General features: G+C 40.4%; 1 protein-coding gene across 1 annotated transcript; it reads right to left on the bottom strand.

Annotated features, from left to right (window-relative positions):
* Nucleotides 1-8,710: 8,710 nt before the first annotated feature.
* On the bottom strand, nucleotides 8,711-12,174 carry LOC133510106 (protein lap4). The gene is made up of 7 exons (XM_061837796.1): nucleotides 12,101-12,174; nucleotides 11,617-11,850; nucleotides 11,249-11,338; nucleotides 11,041-11,118; nucleotides 10,128-10,400; nucleotides 9,932-10,015; nucleotides 8,711-9,121 (listed from the first exon to the last, which is right to left on the bottom strand). The coding sequence occupies exons 1-7, from the start codon at nucleotides 12,131-12,133 to the stop codon at nucleotides 8,969-8,971; spliced, it is 945 nt and encodes a 314-aa protein (XP_061693780.1). The 5' UTR covers nucleotides 12,134-12,174; the 3' UTR covers nucleotides 8,711-8,968.
* Between the last annotated feature and the right edge of the window lie 3,172 nt (nucleotides 12,175-15,346).

Raw genomic sequence — 15,346 nt, 5'->3', positions numbered from 1 at the left:
CCGGCTCCCCACGGGTCACCGGGTGCCCACCAAAAGTCCTTCAACTAGTTTGGAGGCATGCGCAGCACATTCCAAAGACAAAATACACAACCCTTCAATGCTTTCCTAAAGCAAAACACCCACCATGAAAAGCTTTAAACGGGGCATTCGTTATAATTGACGTACATGAAAGTGAGTGCATTAGCACCACACTAACAGTAATGATAAACAGTAACAATAATCATAATAACCCATCATGATTATTATCCTCATTACGTTTAGTCTAGTTTTGTTTTTTAGGTACACAAGAATTGTGGATGCTTTCATACGAAAAATGTGGTACACTCTAAGTAGAAATAACTGATATAATTTCAAGTGTTACCTGCAGAAGCATTTTTTTTAATACTAATAATAATATAGTTACCAAGCATTGCCAATTACCAAGTTAGAAAAAAAAGGACATCAATTTGTAAAAAAAAAATACAGCATATGTGTAGTATTACAAGAAGAAAGTAATGTACAGGAATAGAATTACTGTATATATATATATATATATATATAAAAATTTAGTAATTGTCAAATTTTTCAAAGATAACAATCAAGGTGTAGTAAAATAACAGATATTTGTAATATAAATCTTATAATAGCATATAATTTATAAATATATATATGTAAAATATTGTAGTAATTATACAAATTCTCAAAATAATAATCAACCTTTAAAAAAGGAAAACAATATTTGTATTATAAATCTTATAACAGCATAATAATTTATAAATATACGTATATATATATATATATATATATATATACACACACACACACACACACATCACTCATTTGTGAACGTCAGCTCTTCCTGTGGTTTGGTTGGTGACGTGTCGCACTAAAAACATAAACAGTTGGGTGTGTCTCACTGCAGATCTTTCATTACAGGCCAAGACAGGCCCTTCCACCCACACTTGATACAATGGGCAAAATATAGCACCGCGCCAGCTGCCCTGATAGCAGTTAGCTGCCTGAGCACGTAATGCTCTACTCACACAGGAGAAAAAGAACTTGGGCCATTTCTTTTCAAGGATGGTATTCATTAATATTCCAAATGAACACAATGTTGAAAATGTCATTACTTAGAAATGTGCATTTCCCCCCCCCCCACACACAGACACATAAATAGACTTTATGTGGTATATTATATTACAATGTGTCAAAGGAGACTGGAGTACATTAATACGCATATATGCATAATTTCATCTTTAACACTAAGGACTAGACTCACAACGTGTGCTAAGTCCCTAAATATTTATTCACGAGACATGATGGCGATTAATGTTTTACTAGGTGTTGATGGGTTGGTGAGCAACAAAGTTTAAATCTGCTCAAGATTTGAAATGTCCATGTGTGAAGTGGTGTTAAGAAAAGAGGAATTTGCAAATCCCTTTTTTAAACATTAAATGAGGTCACCATCATTAAGACTTGACTGAAGTACATGAGGAAAAAGTGAAAAAAAAATGTCGTCTTTGGCCCCAACGATCCACTCATTTGTTTTCTGAGCCACTTATCCTCACGAGGGTCACAGGTGCGCTGGAGCCTATCCCAGGTGTCATCGGGCAGGAGGTGGGGTACACCTTGAACTGGTCGCTAGCCAATCTGGTGGCCCATAGTGGAAGGAACTGGAGGGCCCGGAGAAAACCCATGCAGGCACGGGGAGAAGATGCAAACTCCACACAGGTGGGGCTGGGTTTTTAACCCTGGTCCTCAGAAGTGTGAGGCCCACACTCTAACCAGTTGTCCACTGTTCCGCCACCCCATCTAATGTGTCTAATTTGATATACAAGAAACCAGTATGCCCAAGGAAAAACAATCAGGGAGATTTGTGGTGCACTGGCAGTCACACTCATTGGTGTCACATCCAAGTGGCTTTGCGCTGCTGACTTACCATGTTACCATGTTACTGACGAGCCCCTTATTAGCAAAGGAGTGTTGCTATAACACTAAATGTTATCAGTTGGAAGATCTTATATTTTATGAGCCTGCTCCGGTGGGCCTGCAATGAAGATGCCCATGACTTGGCGACAAATGAATGACACATCATCTTACAACTCTTGATTGGTTGTTTTTCCTTGCGTTTAGTGGTTGTCTAAATATGAAATTAGAGCCACAGATAGCATTTTTTTCCCTCCACAAACACTGTCAAGCCTTTCCTCAACACTTGGCCAGGTATGAATACACTGGCTTAACTGTACGTACTGCATATCATGGCAGTCTGCATAAATATTTGACTCATCATAAAGCGACACGTAATTGCAAGATAGAGGAAGAACAAGATATGTATCATATATCAGAGAGTGACGGCTGTGTTCGAGGCAGTGAGTGGGAGAGAACTCATATTGACGTATTGATGGACAGCCTATTGAAATTGTTTTATTTTCCGGTGGGAAAACCTCTCGGGAAAGCCACAGATAGGAAAGCGTGTAGGCATATTGATGACTGTTTGCTGACATCTTCTCATCTGGTGCACGTTTTTTTTATATAGTGAATCATCCATTCTCCGTGCAAAACCTCCTAGCTTGGTCGGGCTCTGATTGGAAGTCCTCATCTCTGCCTCACATGCCTCGCTCGAGGTTCTGCAGCCTCACGTTGTTTGATGAAAGCAGCATGACCGGAGTTTGATGGGGGCCGTATCGCCATGCCGCCTTCCTTTTATAGGCACTTGATAGATGCAAATAGCGAGCAGACAGCGGGCAAGGCTGCAGGATGCCGCCAACCATGTTTGCGCTGGAAGCTGCAAACAAAAGTGGGCTCAAAAGATTTTAATCTACGAGTTGAAGAATATCTTGAAAGACAATTGTACAGTAGCGCTTGTATTTGAAACGCCACCATGGAAAAGAGGAAAACATCCACCAAAAATACTTTTGGAAAGTCTTTTACCCCTAATGGGGTGAAACTTTGAGTTTCACCAAAAATTTGCCCCTGAAGACAAAAAAATTCAACCCGCATCACACACGACTTCAGAAAATGATTAATGCCGCAAGTGTATTTTGTCATTGTTATTATTATTAAGTAAGGTACAAGTAGTGACGAAGACCTAAAGTGTGCTGTTATCGTAAAACCAACAATGGACCTTTCCGTCTTGTCAATCACTCGTACAATAATAGCCAATCAGATAGCTGCATGGTCTTAACCCCTGGCTTGACACGTCCCTGCTGCCATATTGTCCCACAAGCAATGCTGGTTGCAAGTAACGTGCGCTTGGAAAAGTTAATGTTACGGAGAAAATGGTCCTCAGATGCCCTTGGGGAACGTGGAATTCTGATGAAAAGATATCCTACTAGGTTACAAGGGGCCCAGTTGATTTATTTTCCAAAGCCTAAAACACAGTTGATGAAGTGTCTACGATAGATTAAGGCTCGCGGAAGACCGCACGTACAACTAAATGTGGACAATATCAACAAACACAAGGCTGTATGTTCAATGGTAAGTGAGGGAGAAATATCTTCTCTGAGTTTGATTTTCATTATTATCAGTGCTTTATACATTGCAGGGGAACAAGTTTCACTTTGTTGGTGTATCACTGACCTGCTGAATGAAGTGTGTCATGTTTTATGACCAAGTGTTTTGTTAGTGATACGTAAATGCGCCATGTCATGCAAGGGAAAAGTTTATGTAAGAGCCTAAATATAATTTCGGAATAATTAGTGAAATAATTTCAGCTAAGTTTTAATTATGTGATATTGTGTATTCACAATTTTTTTATTATATGTATGCTGTGGATGATGAGTATATTGCATTCTGTGATATTCAAAATGAGGATTTGAGGTTTGCTATATAGTTGATAAGCTGTAATGAACCGGAAGAAGAAAAAAGGTTAGACCGGCAGTGAAAATATGGACGGTGGGGCGAAATAGTTTTGTGACCATCATCACCATCATCATCATTAACATCCATCATCATCTGCTATCCTCATCATTTTCTTTGTATTTTTATTCATTGACCTCGATATGCTGTGCCCATGCGACGTGGAAACAATTTTATTTACTTTATTTTTGCTGTTGGAGTTCAAGTAAGCGATTTTCTTTAACAACACCAACTGCGTCATGGATTAATTTGGTTCCTCTTTTTTGGTGCATCTAAAGAAGGAATGATGCATCAAGATTAGCCCATTTTGGAATTTGCCTATTCGTATCGCATCAGACTTTTAAGACAGAGCACTGGGTTGCATTACGTGCCAAGTGTCATGATCCTGCCGCTCCAGCCCGGGGTGTGCGGGTGTCCGCGGTTGCTCTGATTGGGAGGTGCACACCTGCGCCTCATGCAGCCTGATTATGCTGCGTATTTATGTGACCCCGATGATGACTGGCCGGCGCCAGTTCGTTGAGCTTCATGTCCCGTTCGAGTGCTCCAGTATCCCTAATCGACAACCCGTGTGTACCGACCTTCGCCTGTTCTCCGACCAACCATGTAAGCCTGACTCCTTTGATACTTCTGCCTGCTTTGATCATTCTCCTGTGTACCGACTCCTGCCTGCCCGCTCACCTGCTCTCTTCGCCCGACGTCCCGACTACCGCTGCTGCACCGGACTGCCTGCTCGATCCCCAAACTCGGCATATAATAAACGTTTCTCCTTGAACTACTTTGCATCGTCCGAGTCCTGCATTTGGGTCCTACCCCCGTTCCGATGTTTCGTGACACCAAGTCAAATGAATACACCCACTCACTTATAAAGACTACAATGATATTACTCCTGATCTTATCAAGTAAAAAGTACTCACCCTGCTTTACATGCGGAGTACAATCCCACTATTTTATTCTGTTGGGTTCCAATATGAAGTTTGTGAGGCGTCAACCTTTTTTTCCATCGATCGCCAACATTTCGCTGTAACTCCGACGTTGCATACTGCTACGTCCAAAATCTTAATTCTGTGTACGTATCCTGACGTGAAATAGTTGTGAACTCTCTTGGACAAGTCTGGCGCATTTGGCAAAAAACATACCCCAATCTTATCTGGAATACGCGATCGAGAATCGACTTCAAGCCTGTTATGTTTAGTTGCCATTTTGGAAATTCCTAGGGCATGGCAACTGTAGCAAAAGGGGGCAGTGTTGAAGATCGCCGGTCGGAAAGGCCCATTGTCTGGCAGATCAGTACAATATGAGCAGTTAAGCAAATCAATGACAGTCTTAAGAAGCCGAAAATGTCACACAGGAGCCATAAAATACAACACAGCAACACGTTAACTCCAGAAATACTTCCAGAAGAAGTACGGTTGTTTTATTTCCGTATTTTTATTTTCATTCTGTTATACAGGGGTTACACTTGTCTTTATGCTTGTTTGGCAGACCGAACAATTATTAATGTTACAATGGCAATATTTTGAGTTTGGAGTGACCAAGTTCACGTTACGTTATTTCCAATGTCAAATGTTTTTTTGTTTTTTTTGTTATGGTTAAAAACAACTTGGAGGTCAACCAAAAGGAATGGTGATCAACGCTCCATGCGCGTGTCAAGCAAACATTTTTCTCTTCTTGTGGACAGTGACAAATTGCACATTATGGTCACTCCATTAAAGCCTTTTTTTTTTCTTTTTTGTATTATGACTGGAAGACCTTGCATTGTTCGGGCTGATGCACTGACAGAGAGTGGAAAGCAGAATAAAATTGCCTGTGTGTGACATGTCTGACAGTTGAAAGAAAAACTACATCTGCGTGGGCAACATGGGCGTGACATGAAATATATTTGTTTAAAAAAGACTTTCATCCAATGAACTTGTGTTTTGTGCTTTTATTTGTGCTTTTTGTGTACAAAAGAATTCATTAAATGAGTTCCTGGACAACATCTCAGTGTGTACAATTATGACTTTCAAGTCAGAGTGAAATGAAATCATTTGGTTGCTGTTTTACAAGTTGTTGTATGTACGGCTCACGAGTGAGTGAAAGCAGACCTCTGAAGTGGATGTTAAGCCTTTAAGTACATGGCATTCTTCATTCCTGTCGCAGCTGCCCTTGTCTATTTCCACCCTCCTGTTTCCCTTCCGTGTATGTTTGTTATCGGAGCACCGCAGCTCTCTCTCCTCCGTCACATTTACAGAATCATTATTATGTTGCTATCCAGAATGTACTGTATTTGGAATATTCTCAAATCAGATTGAAGGCAAGACAGTCTCTTGTCTTGGCTCCCTGGTCTGACAGCTGATCCTGAGATCCCGCTTCTGACACCAAGGTAGTTTTGGGATTTAATCAGGAACAAAGCTTGTCTTTTTGTCATTTTAATCCAATCTTTGCAAACCGAGAGACAGACAGAGTGGAACTTAAAGTTGCTTTATCCCTCTCGCTAAACTCTGAAGAACACGGAAGAGCAGTGCACAGTTGAACTAAAGTGGGAGGGAGATGAAGACAGAAAAGCCTTTCGGCATAGTTATCTTATCTTGTCCTTTGGAAAAAACGGAGGCCGGTTGAGGCGCTGAGAAGGGAGGAAGACACAAAGATGCTAGAAAAAGTCAAAAGAACTATTAAAGTAATACAAATCACAAACTGGGATAGTATTCATGAAAAAATTATCGTTCAAATTTCTATTTTGTTCATTTTAAACCTTGTTTTACTTTTTTACTTTTAACATATTTTATGTGTATTTCTGAAATTTAAAAAAAATGTTGAATGTGCTGGCAGAGATAAAGGTATTACCCATAATACACCCCAGAGAAGTTGGCTCTAAAAAAAACCCTGTGGCAAAAGTATGACAAAATACACTGTAGAATTGCATAAAAAGAAAAGCTAGAGAATTTCCTCAAGAGAATCTAATTCTAGGGCTCGTGGATCTCGTGACACTGAGACATCGAGCTGAAAACTGAGAAGAGATTTGTGATTGTCTATGCTGATGTCTCAGTGTGTCACGAATTACCGCACCTCACAAAGGGATTTCTCTGTGGAAAGTGTACATAATGGCCACAGATCATTACATTTTCTTCTTGCTTTTTTTCCCTTGAGATGTAATGAATGCACCGAGAGTCTAATGTGGTTCACAAAGACTCTTGGACGGTACAAGAGGTGCTGTTGCAGATTTAGCCAACAAGATGAAAGTGAAGTATGAGCTCTGTAGTATCTGCTGGATGGAGATCCTCTTTGTCACTTTTGTCAGTCTCTAGTTCTACTCACACACACACACCCTTGTCCCCGCGTCTGTCATGAGTTCCGAGTGGGCACCTTTTGTTCGACCTACCAGTCTCATCTCTTTAGTCCCTGTGTATTTAGTTCCCCAGTTTCTCTCCCCTCTTTTCAGTACTACTTATCTTCCTATCTCATCCGGTGTTGCTTTTGTTTTTCCTTCTTTACCGGAATTCAACTATATCAAACTTCTGTCTACTTTGTGTTGGTGTTTACTGGCAATAGGTTTTTGTGTTTTGCACAGACTAATAAAACTACTGTATACTGGGCTGTGGATCCACTTGGGACCTAATTGAGCCCGAGTGCAAAAACTGCAGAACCGCAGAGAGACAAGTGGTTGAGAAAGTTGACAGGTTACCACCCAGCTAATAAGGAAGTGTCTGCACAAAATAGTTGTTTATTGGAGAAGTCGTGTAAAAATTGGTCAATAAACAGTTATTTCATATCTAACCTTGTAATATGTGATTCTCCTAAAATGCCACAAAAAACAGTTGAAACCCTTTCTATTTCGGACGGAATCCCTATACAAGATACAGTTGCTATGACACTTCAGATTAAAGTTATGCAGTTTTGTTTTTGTGGCAATTTTGTTTTTTATAGTTTTCTCTGTCATGATGTTAACAATTGTTCACTTTTGTGTAGATCTGCATCGAGGCCTGTCCCCACTGAAGTCCTGCACTTTGTTTTTCTCCTCTGATTGATAGACCACAGCATCCGAGGACGAGTGTCTCAGGATCACATATGATAGTCTGCAACACAGCCCCCCACCCCTCCAAGCCGTTTTTACCTCAGATTTCAATTTCAATTGTACCCTCTGTCATCTGCTGAAGTTCTCTGTGTATCTGTGGGTCACAAGTATTGCTTTCTAATCTAAACCCTCCCAACATATGCTGGTGAACAATGATTTTTTCTGGCAATTAAATAAGTTCATGGACACAAATCGCATCAAACAGTACGTTTGACAGTACTTGTTGTCCCTGCAATGTTGCTGCCTGACCATTTCTTTCTGTTATGCTGACAAATAAAATAAAATATCAGCGGCTGTGAAAGACTATATACATTGTGTCGCACAACAGCCAGGACTGACCTCATTGAGAATTTCAAAATTACTATTTTTGTGCCTGTGTATTGTGCGGCAACAATACGGCCTGCTAACAAAATTCTTGCGCTTCCTTCAATTCCGAGCAGTGACTTATTGATGGCTGCTCATCGCTGGCAATAAAAGACTCGCATTTTGATAACAGTCAGGACTCTTGACTCTTACACACACACGCACGCATGCATGCGCGCACACATACACATAGCATAACATTATCGTGACTGACCTGAAATCTTATTTTTTGACAGAAGAACCGATACGGAATTTACCAGTAATGCCTCCTAGGAATCGATGTCCTGAGACTTTATTGGAATAAAAATGAACCGTGGAATAACACATGGCACAGACTCTGAATATACTTGTGGAAGCATCATTTCCTCTTCGCTGTGTTGAAGCGATCACAGTGTGAAAAATCAAAGTCTGCCATTTGTCACGTGTTTCATTTTCGGTGCCCATTAACATCATCGTTGATACCATGTTGTGTGGTGGCTGGAAGTAGGCTGTATTTAACATTTGAACATTTGGCGCTACATGCAGTCTGTGTAATTGTACAAGTTTATAAAATAAAGTGCTTCCAAAGATAAACCAGACATTACTTGCAAATAACAAATGCCCCCATAATACTACTGCAATTGAAATTGAAAGAAAAAAAAGTGGTGTGCGTTGGTAACAGACACTTTCCATTGTTTGGTTTCAAAAGTCCCCCAGAGGTTTTGAGCGGGGACGCATTCAAGGTGGATAAAACGCGCTGTCAAAACATTCCAAAGGGACTCGACTCTCAGGAATGTCTGCGTCGCAATGTGCCTCTCTCCTGGGAACTTGTGGCAAGAGCTCCACATCCTCATCAGATGTAGAGGGATGAGTGAGAATGATCCGTGGGATCTGTCAAAGAATTGACAGGTAGCGTGTTGAGGCTGGAAATGGGCTCAGGTGATGAGTCACACAACACAGATTTGAGGCCATCACTTGTGCTCTTCTTGAGTGGCAGTTAAAAGATGAGGTGTGTCAGAAAAGTTGCAGGACTAGCGTCAAAAACGATATACTTCAAGTCCTACCAACACGTTTTCCCCTTCAGAGTAAGCAAACACATTTTCCCAGCCTTTTCTGCCTTCATTCACTCCTGGAAGGATTTTTTTTCCAGGATTCTCTGGAGCCCCATGCTCACAACCATCTTGATGCCACACGTCTACAAAACAGCTCCCACTTAAAGATGGGAAAGAAGGAAAAAAAATCTCACAGAGCCACGTCGGAAAAGTAAGGAGGGTGATCCAGTGTGCCCATGTTCTTCTCAGCCAGGAAGAATCAGATGCACAGGAAATTGTAAACATGTGCGTTGTCATGGTGAAGCAGCCAGGAGTTGTTCTGAGCCAACTCTCGCCTCTTCTCGCACACTGAAGGAAGCAAATGCCACAGGATCTCTTTGGAGACGTGCAGGTTGGTTTACTATCTGGCCCACGTTGAAAAGAAAACGTACCCTTTGGGTTTGAAATTTACAGGATCTCTAGTGACACCAATCCCACAATTTTTTGGACACACTTCTTAAATAACACTCACAAAACTCAGAGATAAATAAACATGAGAGCAGCTAATCCTAAAGACCGTTGAGATGGGGTCATATCTGGGTTAAAAATGTATATGTATGTTCAGAAGAGCTTCCAAAATATCCAATGTGAATGGATGGATGGGTCTTACTTTCATCGTGTTTGTATCCACATGCCTTGAATCATTTCCTTTGGTCATTGGCACTGCCTCAAACTGAGACTTCCTCAAGTCATTCTTGGAATCAGCCCAAAAAAAGAAGAAGAAAGGGAATAAGAATGAGGTTCAAAGGTCGTTTTTGAGTGTTTCATCTCAAAAGAATTATGGTGTTGAAATGTATTATACCCACAATGCCATTGCTGTTGCAGACCACATCCTCCACAGATTTGTCCATGCCCTCCGTGACCTTGTGTGATATGATCCTCGGGCCTTTGATGTCATCGTGGCTGCACGGTCGCCAGCTCGCAGCATCCCCAGCACCCAGAGCGCCGTCCGACTGGCTGACCCGCTGACTCAAATGGGAGCCTTCCCGCAGAACTCTCATCTTAATGCAGCTCCCAGCATTCCTCAGGGCCCGGACAGCCTCCAGGTGGGTTGCTCCCTGCATGCTGAGACTGTTGACCTGGAGGGTTACATGAAACTGATCTAAGAGATCCTACTTTGTACAATTCAACATTATCATTTCTAGTCCCACTGGAGGGAATGCAACATTCTGTGAGGACAAACATGTCATGCCTACATCAATATGGAATTTATGTCTGTTGTTTCCCATTTGTCAGTGAAACAATTTTACTTATATATTGATTTGCTCATCGATGGAAGCTGCACCATCTTAATCCTTTTGACTGTACTTCAGTGCCATCTATTGTACATAAGGAGAACTAAATCTGCATTTCTCCACGGGCACGTCCACGTTGTTTACTTTTAGATGCAAATATGACACAAAGTAAAATCCATCCATCCATCCATTTTCTTAGCCGCTTATCCTCACAAGGGTCACAGGAGTGCTGGAGCCTATCCCAGCTGTCAACGGGCAGGAGGCAGGGTACACCCTGACCTGGTTGCCAGTCAATAGCAAGGCACGTAGAGACAAACAGCTGCACTCACAATCAGACCCAGGGGCAATTTAGAGTGGCAAAGTAAAGTCATAAATTTAAAAAAAGAAAAACATTCATTAAAATTAAAAAGAAACAATCATTAAATATAACTGTCAAAAAAAGTAACAAGGTAGTTGGAGGAGCAATCAAAAGTAACAAGAATACCTGCAGTAATCTGTCTCCAACATGGACCCCAGCTTTTTCCGAGGCCCCCCCTTTTGTGACTCTGGAAATAAAAATACCCTGAAAGGTAATAAGCAGACTTGAGAGATTTGTTGGATGTGATTCAGAGTCGGGTGTGGGAAGTTCCAAAAAAATAACAGTAATAATATGTTGCAGGAAATTAAACGGCCTCAAGTTCTTATTTACCAACCTCATCGCGGTCTTTGTAAGGCAAAGATCCTCTCCCACCAGCTATGCTTATGCCAAGACCGTCCCTCTGGCCAGATACTCTGATCTGTAACTAAATACAACACAGTATAAAGAGTTGTTGTAGAAAATACAGTGGAACCCCACATTTCACGGGGGTCCCGCATAGGGACTGGGGCAGACCGTGAATGGTGAATAGTTGTACTGTACGTGAATTTGGAGGTCAGTGAGGTCCACTTTATGTACTTATCCTGATAGTCAAGCAGCAAAGCAGTGCAAATTAAGCCAGCAGAAATAGGAAAGCAGCAAATTGCTTCCCTACAAAATGATGGCTACTGTATCGTGATGTGACATTGAAAGAACGTCCATTACCGCCAATGGCACTTGTGATCTGAGCGAATGTTGAGGAGGTGTCTGCAAAGCAGGCTTCAGGTGCCTGCTGATGGGGGGGATCTTTGAACCGTGGGCAGGGTCTCCATGGAGACCGCATCCAGCGCCGACAGGTCCGTGCGGCTGAAATATCCGTCCCTCTCGAGTACCATTTCTCTGATGGCGAAATCGACGAGGGGAGCTATCACTCGATGTCAGCTGGCTCGCAGCATCCTGCTGATAAGCAATGAAAAAGACTTTTTGACAGCGAGGTACATCCCCGCCAACCCATATTTCATTTTGAGATGACAGCAGAGCTCAAAGTGACATCAAACGTGTGTGAAATCGCAGAGTACGTAGAACAGACCAAATTATACAAGGGTGAACATGATGATTATCTGCAGAGAAGGTTTCAATTTTTTAATGTATAAAGTCAGGCACACCTTAGCTGGTTGCTCCGTTTTCTTTGAGCGGTGACCGCACACACCTTCAGTGCCTGGGAGGAGGTGGGCACCCCCATCCAGACACGCTTTTGCTGCCTTGCCAATGCCAGGGATGGCCCAGTTTTGGCAGCCGGTCTTCTGGGACGCTGTCGTTTGATGGGTTATACTCTCCTGGAGCTGATCAGAAAGCACCACCTGCTCCTAAAATGTGATTATTATGTTTTGATCAGGTTCAGCTGTTTGGTTAGAAATTTCTAAATGGCTCTCATTTGGAAAATTGCCGAGGTGCTGTCACCGAAGGACACTTTCTCCATGCTGATTGCAGGATGCAAGGACCCTGCTGACAAGTGACAGTTTAAAGCGCATTGGATGACAGCAAATTGATGTTTTACTTTACCAGAGGGTCAAAATCAAGGCAGTAGAAATGTTTTCCTAATCCTCTAAGGGTGATCCTAAACAGATATAAAAATCGGCTGTGGCTGTATGAATTAAATCATTACACCACTCAAAAAAGGTTCAGCTTTCAGGTTGGATTTCAGGCCAATATTAAAATGCACTGTAACCTTTACAGCTGAACCTTCTCTAAACTTTTAAATGCACTTCTAACTGGTCGATGTTTCACTACTTTTTGTTCAACTTGCTTTTCTCTAACTAACATAGCGCTAAACAGCAACATTTACAACTGGTGGGGTTTTTTTTTCTTCATGCCTTTTTTATGAGTCTTCCATCATCTCGCCATCTCTGTTGCAACATTGTGACACCAAGTAAAGGGTTATGCGCTGATGAATATTGAAATACTTCCAATACCTGATCTTTATGCTCTAAAAATCACAACAGAGATACACTGTACTTCAGTCATTTCAAGTTCATCATTAACAGGAACACAGTGGAAAGTAAACTACTGAGATATTGTCTAAATATCAAGCAGTAAGTGGGAACTACTTTTCTTCCACTTGGGTAACTGTGTGGCATGATGTCGATGCAGATCATAACAGAGTAATGCGTGGAGCTGTTAAAGCGCCAAAATCAGCCAAGACGTGGTTTTGTGATTTTTGTGGAAAAAAAAAAAAGGTAATAGTTGTGGCAACACAACAAAACCTGTGAAGCAACTCAGGTTGAAGCACAACGCACAGTACAAGGCATGTATGATGAAGCGGACAGAAGAGAAATCATAAAGAAGAGAAATAATGACATGCTTCAATTACTCGTTTAGCTTGGATGTAACAATGTGTGGATCACGACGTTGGGCAAAACAGCAGTGATTTGTTCAGGTAAGGTTCTTAAAGGAAATATTTAAAGTGGACTACATTGTTGAGGTATCATTTAATCGCACAGAGTAATTGCAATAAAAAAGCCAAGGTGAATAAATAAAAAAAATAAGAGAAAAGATGATCAAAAAATGGCACACATTTAGCTATTAAATCTAGATGTTTGAATTTGTCTTATTTGCTTTAACTAAATTAACATTATAAAATTTAGGTATTGATGTACAATTATTGTGGCATTTACTTTATTTTATCAAATATTTGCTGCCAATTAGGAGTACAAATAAATTGCTACTTTACCCTTTCCCTGAAATGTCTTTTTTTTTTTTTTTAGATTAACCAGAAACCGTTGTGTTTGCAAAAAGTACAGTATAAAGTTAGAACATCCTGTTTGAGGCCTCACGATGACAAAATAATAATGCATTACACTTATATAGCACTTTTGTAGGCACGCAAATATACTTGCACCTGACTGATGTCTTTGTAAAAAAAAAAAAAAAAAAAAGGCAATCCATTGAAAAGCAAACATTTATAAATTGGTTCATGAGGTGTCCTGTCATAAATTACCATTTAACGAGATTTAGCACATGCAATTATAGCAACGAAAGCAACCAGAGACTGCAGTTTTGGTGATAAACATTCAAAAGCTTTAAAAAAAAAAAAAAAAAAAAGACATCACCCTGTTTTTCCTGCCTATAGCACACTGCTGTTGATAACGTCCAATCACTCAGTCCCTAACCCTGTCGTAACCCCCCGCCCCCCAGTTTGAAAACCACTGCTCTAACAAAACAGTGTTACATCGTGAAGTGCATGAACTGCTCTACTTGATGGAAACAGGGTGTGGAAAACCTTGTAATTCAAACCAGGTACAAAAAACAAAAATCCCGTAACAGATTTGCAGCATGTACTGTATATAACGAAGAAGGTACAAAAGAGGTGTGCTTGGATGAAGTAGATTCATTGGCAATTTAATTAAAAGCATGCAAGTATTGGTACATGCAAGGGTGGACAAGCTTAGCATTCCAAAAGCAGGAGAAAGCAATAGACAGGGCAGGAAATTATCAACAACATTGCTTTAGAGATGTACTGTATTACTTTGGAATTGTATTTTATCTTGGTTTAGTCTTTGAAATGAAATCACTCCTAGAGATATTAAACCCATTAAGTCTTGCATGATGGAAGTCAAAGTAATTAAAAACATGAGGTTTCGTGTTGCACTCATTTTATTTATCAGTGGTTAAAAGCCATTTGGAGCTGAAGCTTCAAGAATCTCTTTAAGATTTGAGTTTGTGCAGTTCGATCTGGAAATAATTAAAACAAAATAAAATAATCAAACACTTGATGAACCTGGTCCACAAATTATACACTACGTATTATGTGTCCTATAAAAGAAAGTGATTGGAGGGAGGTTGACAAGTGCATTTTGGAGGAATTTCCAAAATATTTTTAAAGGGCGCCAATGTTGGTTCCTTGTGGGTCAAACAACAGTTGGATCAACCCTCCACTGTTTGTGAGCAAAGAGTACTCTCGAAAAAGCAGAAAAAGGAACAGCTATAGTTTGGCATCTACTTTGATAAACATTACAAAGCAGTGAATTGTATTTTGACATTGCGGAACTCAAATTACTTGCAGTTGTTCAAACATTTACCAAAAAAAATGGCTTCAAGGCCATCGTACTCAATGACATTTCAATGGACTGAATAAGACATGCGTGAATGAGATTTTGCTCCTTTTGATTTGTAAAGAACAAAAAAGTACCAAGTTCAAAAAGGAAAGAAAAATAAACCTTTAAAATTTGCTATACATTTCTATTTACATTGGAGCTGCCAAAAATGTATAAAAGTATTCACATGAGACTATACAACGATATTTAATCAGTAGATCAAAACATACTGCTTTTATATGCCCAGAAATGAAAGACAAATTTACCCAGTGTTTAAAAATATAGAAGAAATACATATTTAAAACTGTATTAAAGAGACTTGAAATAATAGTGCAACTACCTAGTGTTTTTGTTTCTTAAAA

This window comes from Syngnathoides biaculeatus, chromosome 12, assembly GCF_019802595.1.
Source record: "Syngnathoides biaculeatus isolate LvHL_M chromosome 12, ASM1980259v1, whole genome shotgun sequence".
In the NCBI taxonomy this organism is placed as follows: Eukaryota; Metazoa; Chordata; class Actinopteri; order Syngnathiformes; family Syngnathidae; genus Syngnathoides; species Syngnathoides biaculeatus.
The sequence above is the reverse complement of the archived record's forward strand: the minus strand, read 5'-3'. Positions and strand labels throughout refer to the sequence as shown.

Excerpts from the sequence above, each read along its gene's own strand:
- LOC133510106 (XM_061837796.1), bottom strand. The coding sequence starts at position 12,133 with ATGGGGGTGCCCACCTCCTCCCAGGCACTGAAG. Across the intron at positions 11,339-11,616 it reads GATCACAAGTGCCATTGGCG|TTACAGATCAGAGTATCTGG; the intron begins GTAATGGACGTT and ends TGTTGTATTTAG. Across the intron at positions 10,016-10,127 it reads TCTGCAACAGCAATGGCATT|AATGACTTGAGGAAGTCTCA; the intron begins GTGGGTATAATA and ends GCTGATTCCAAG.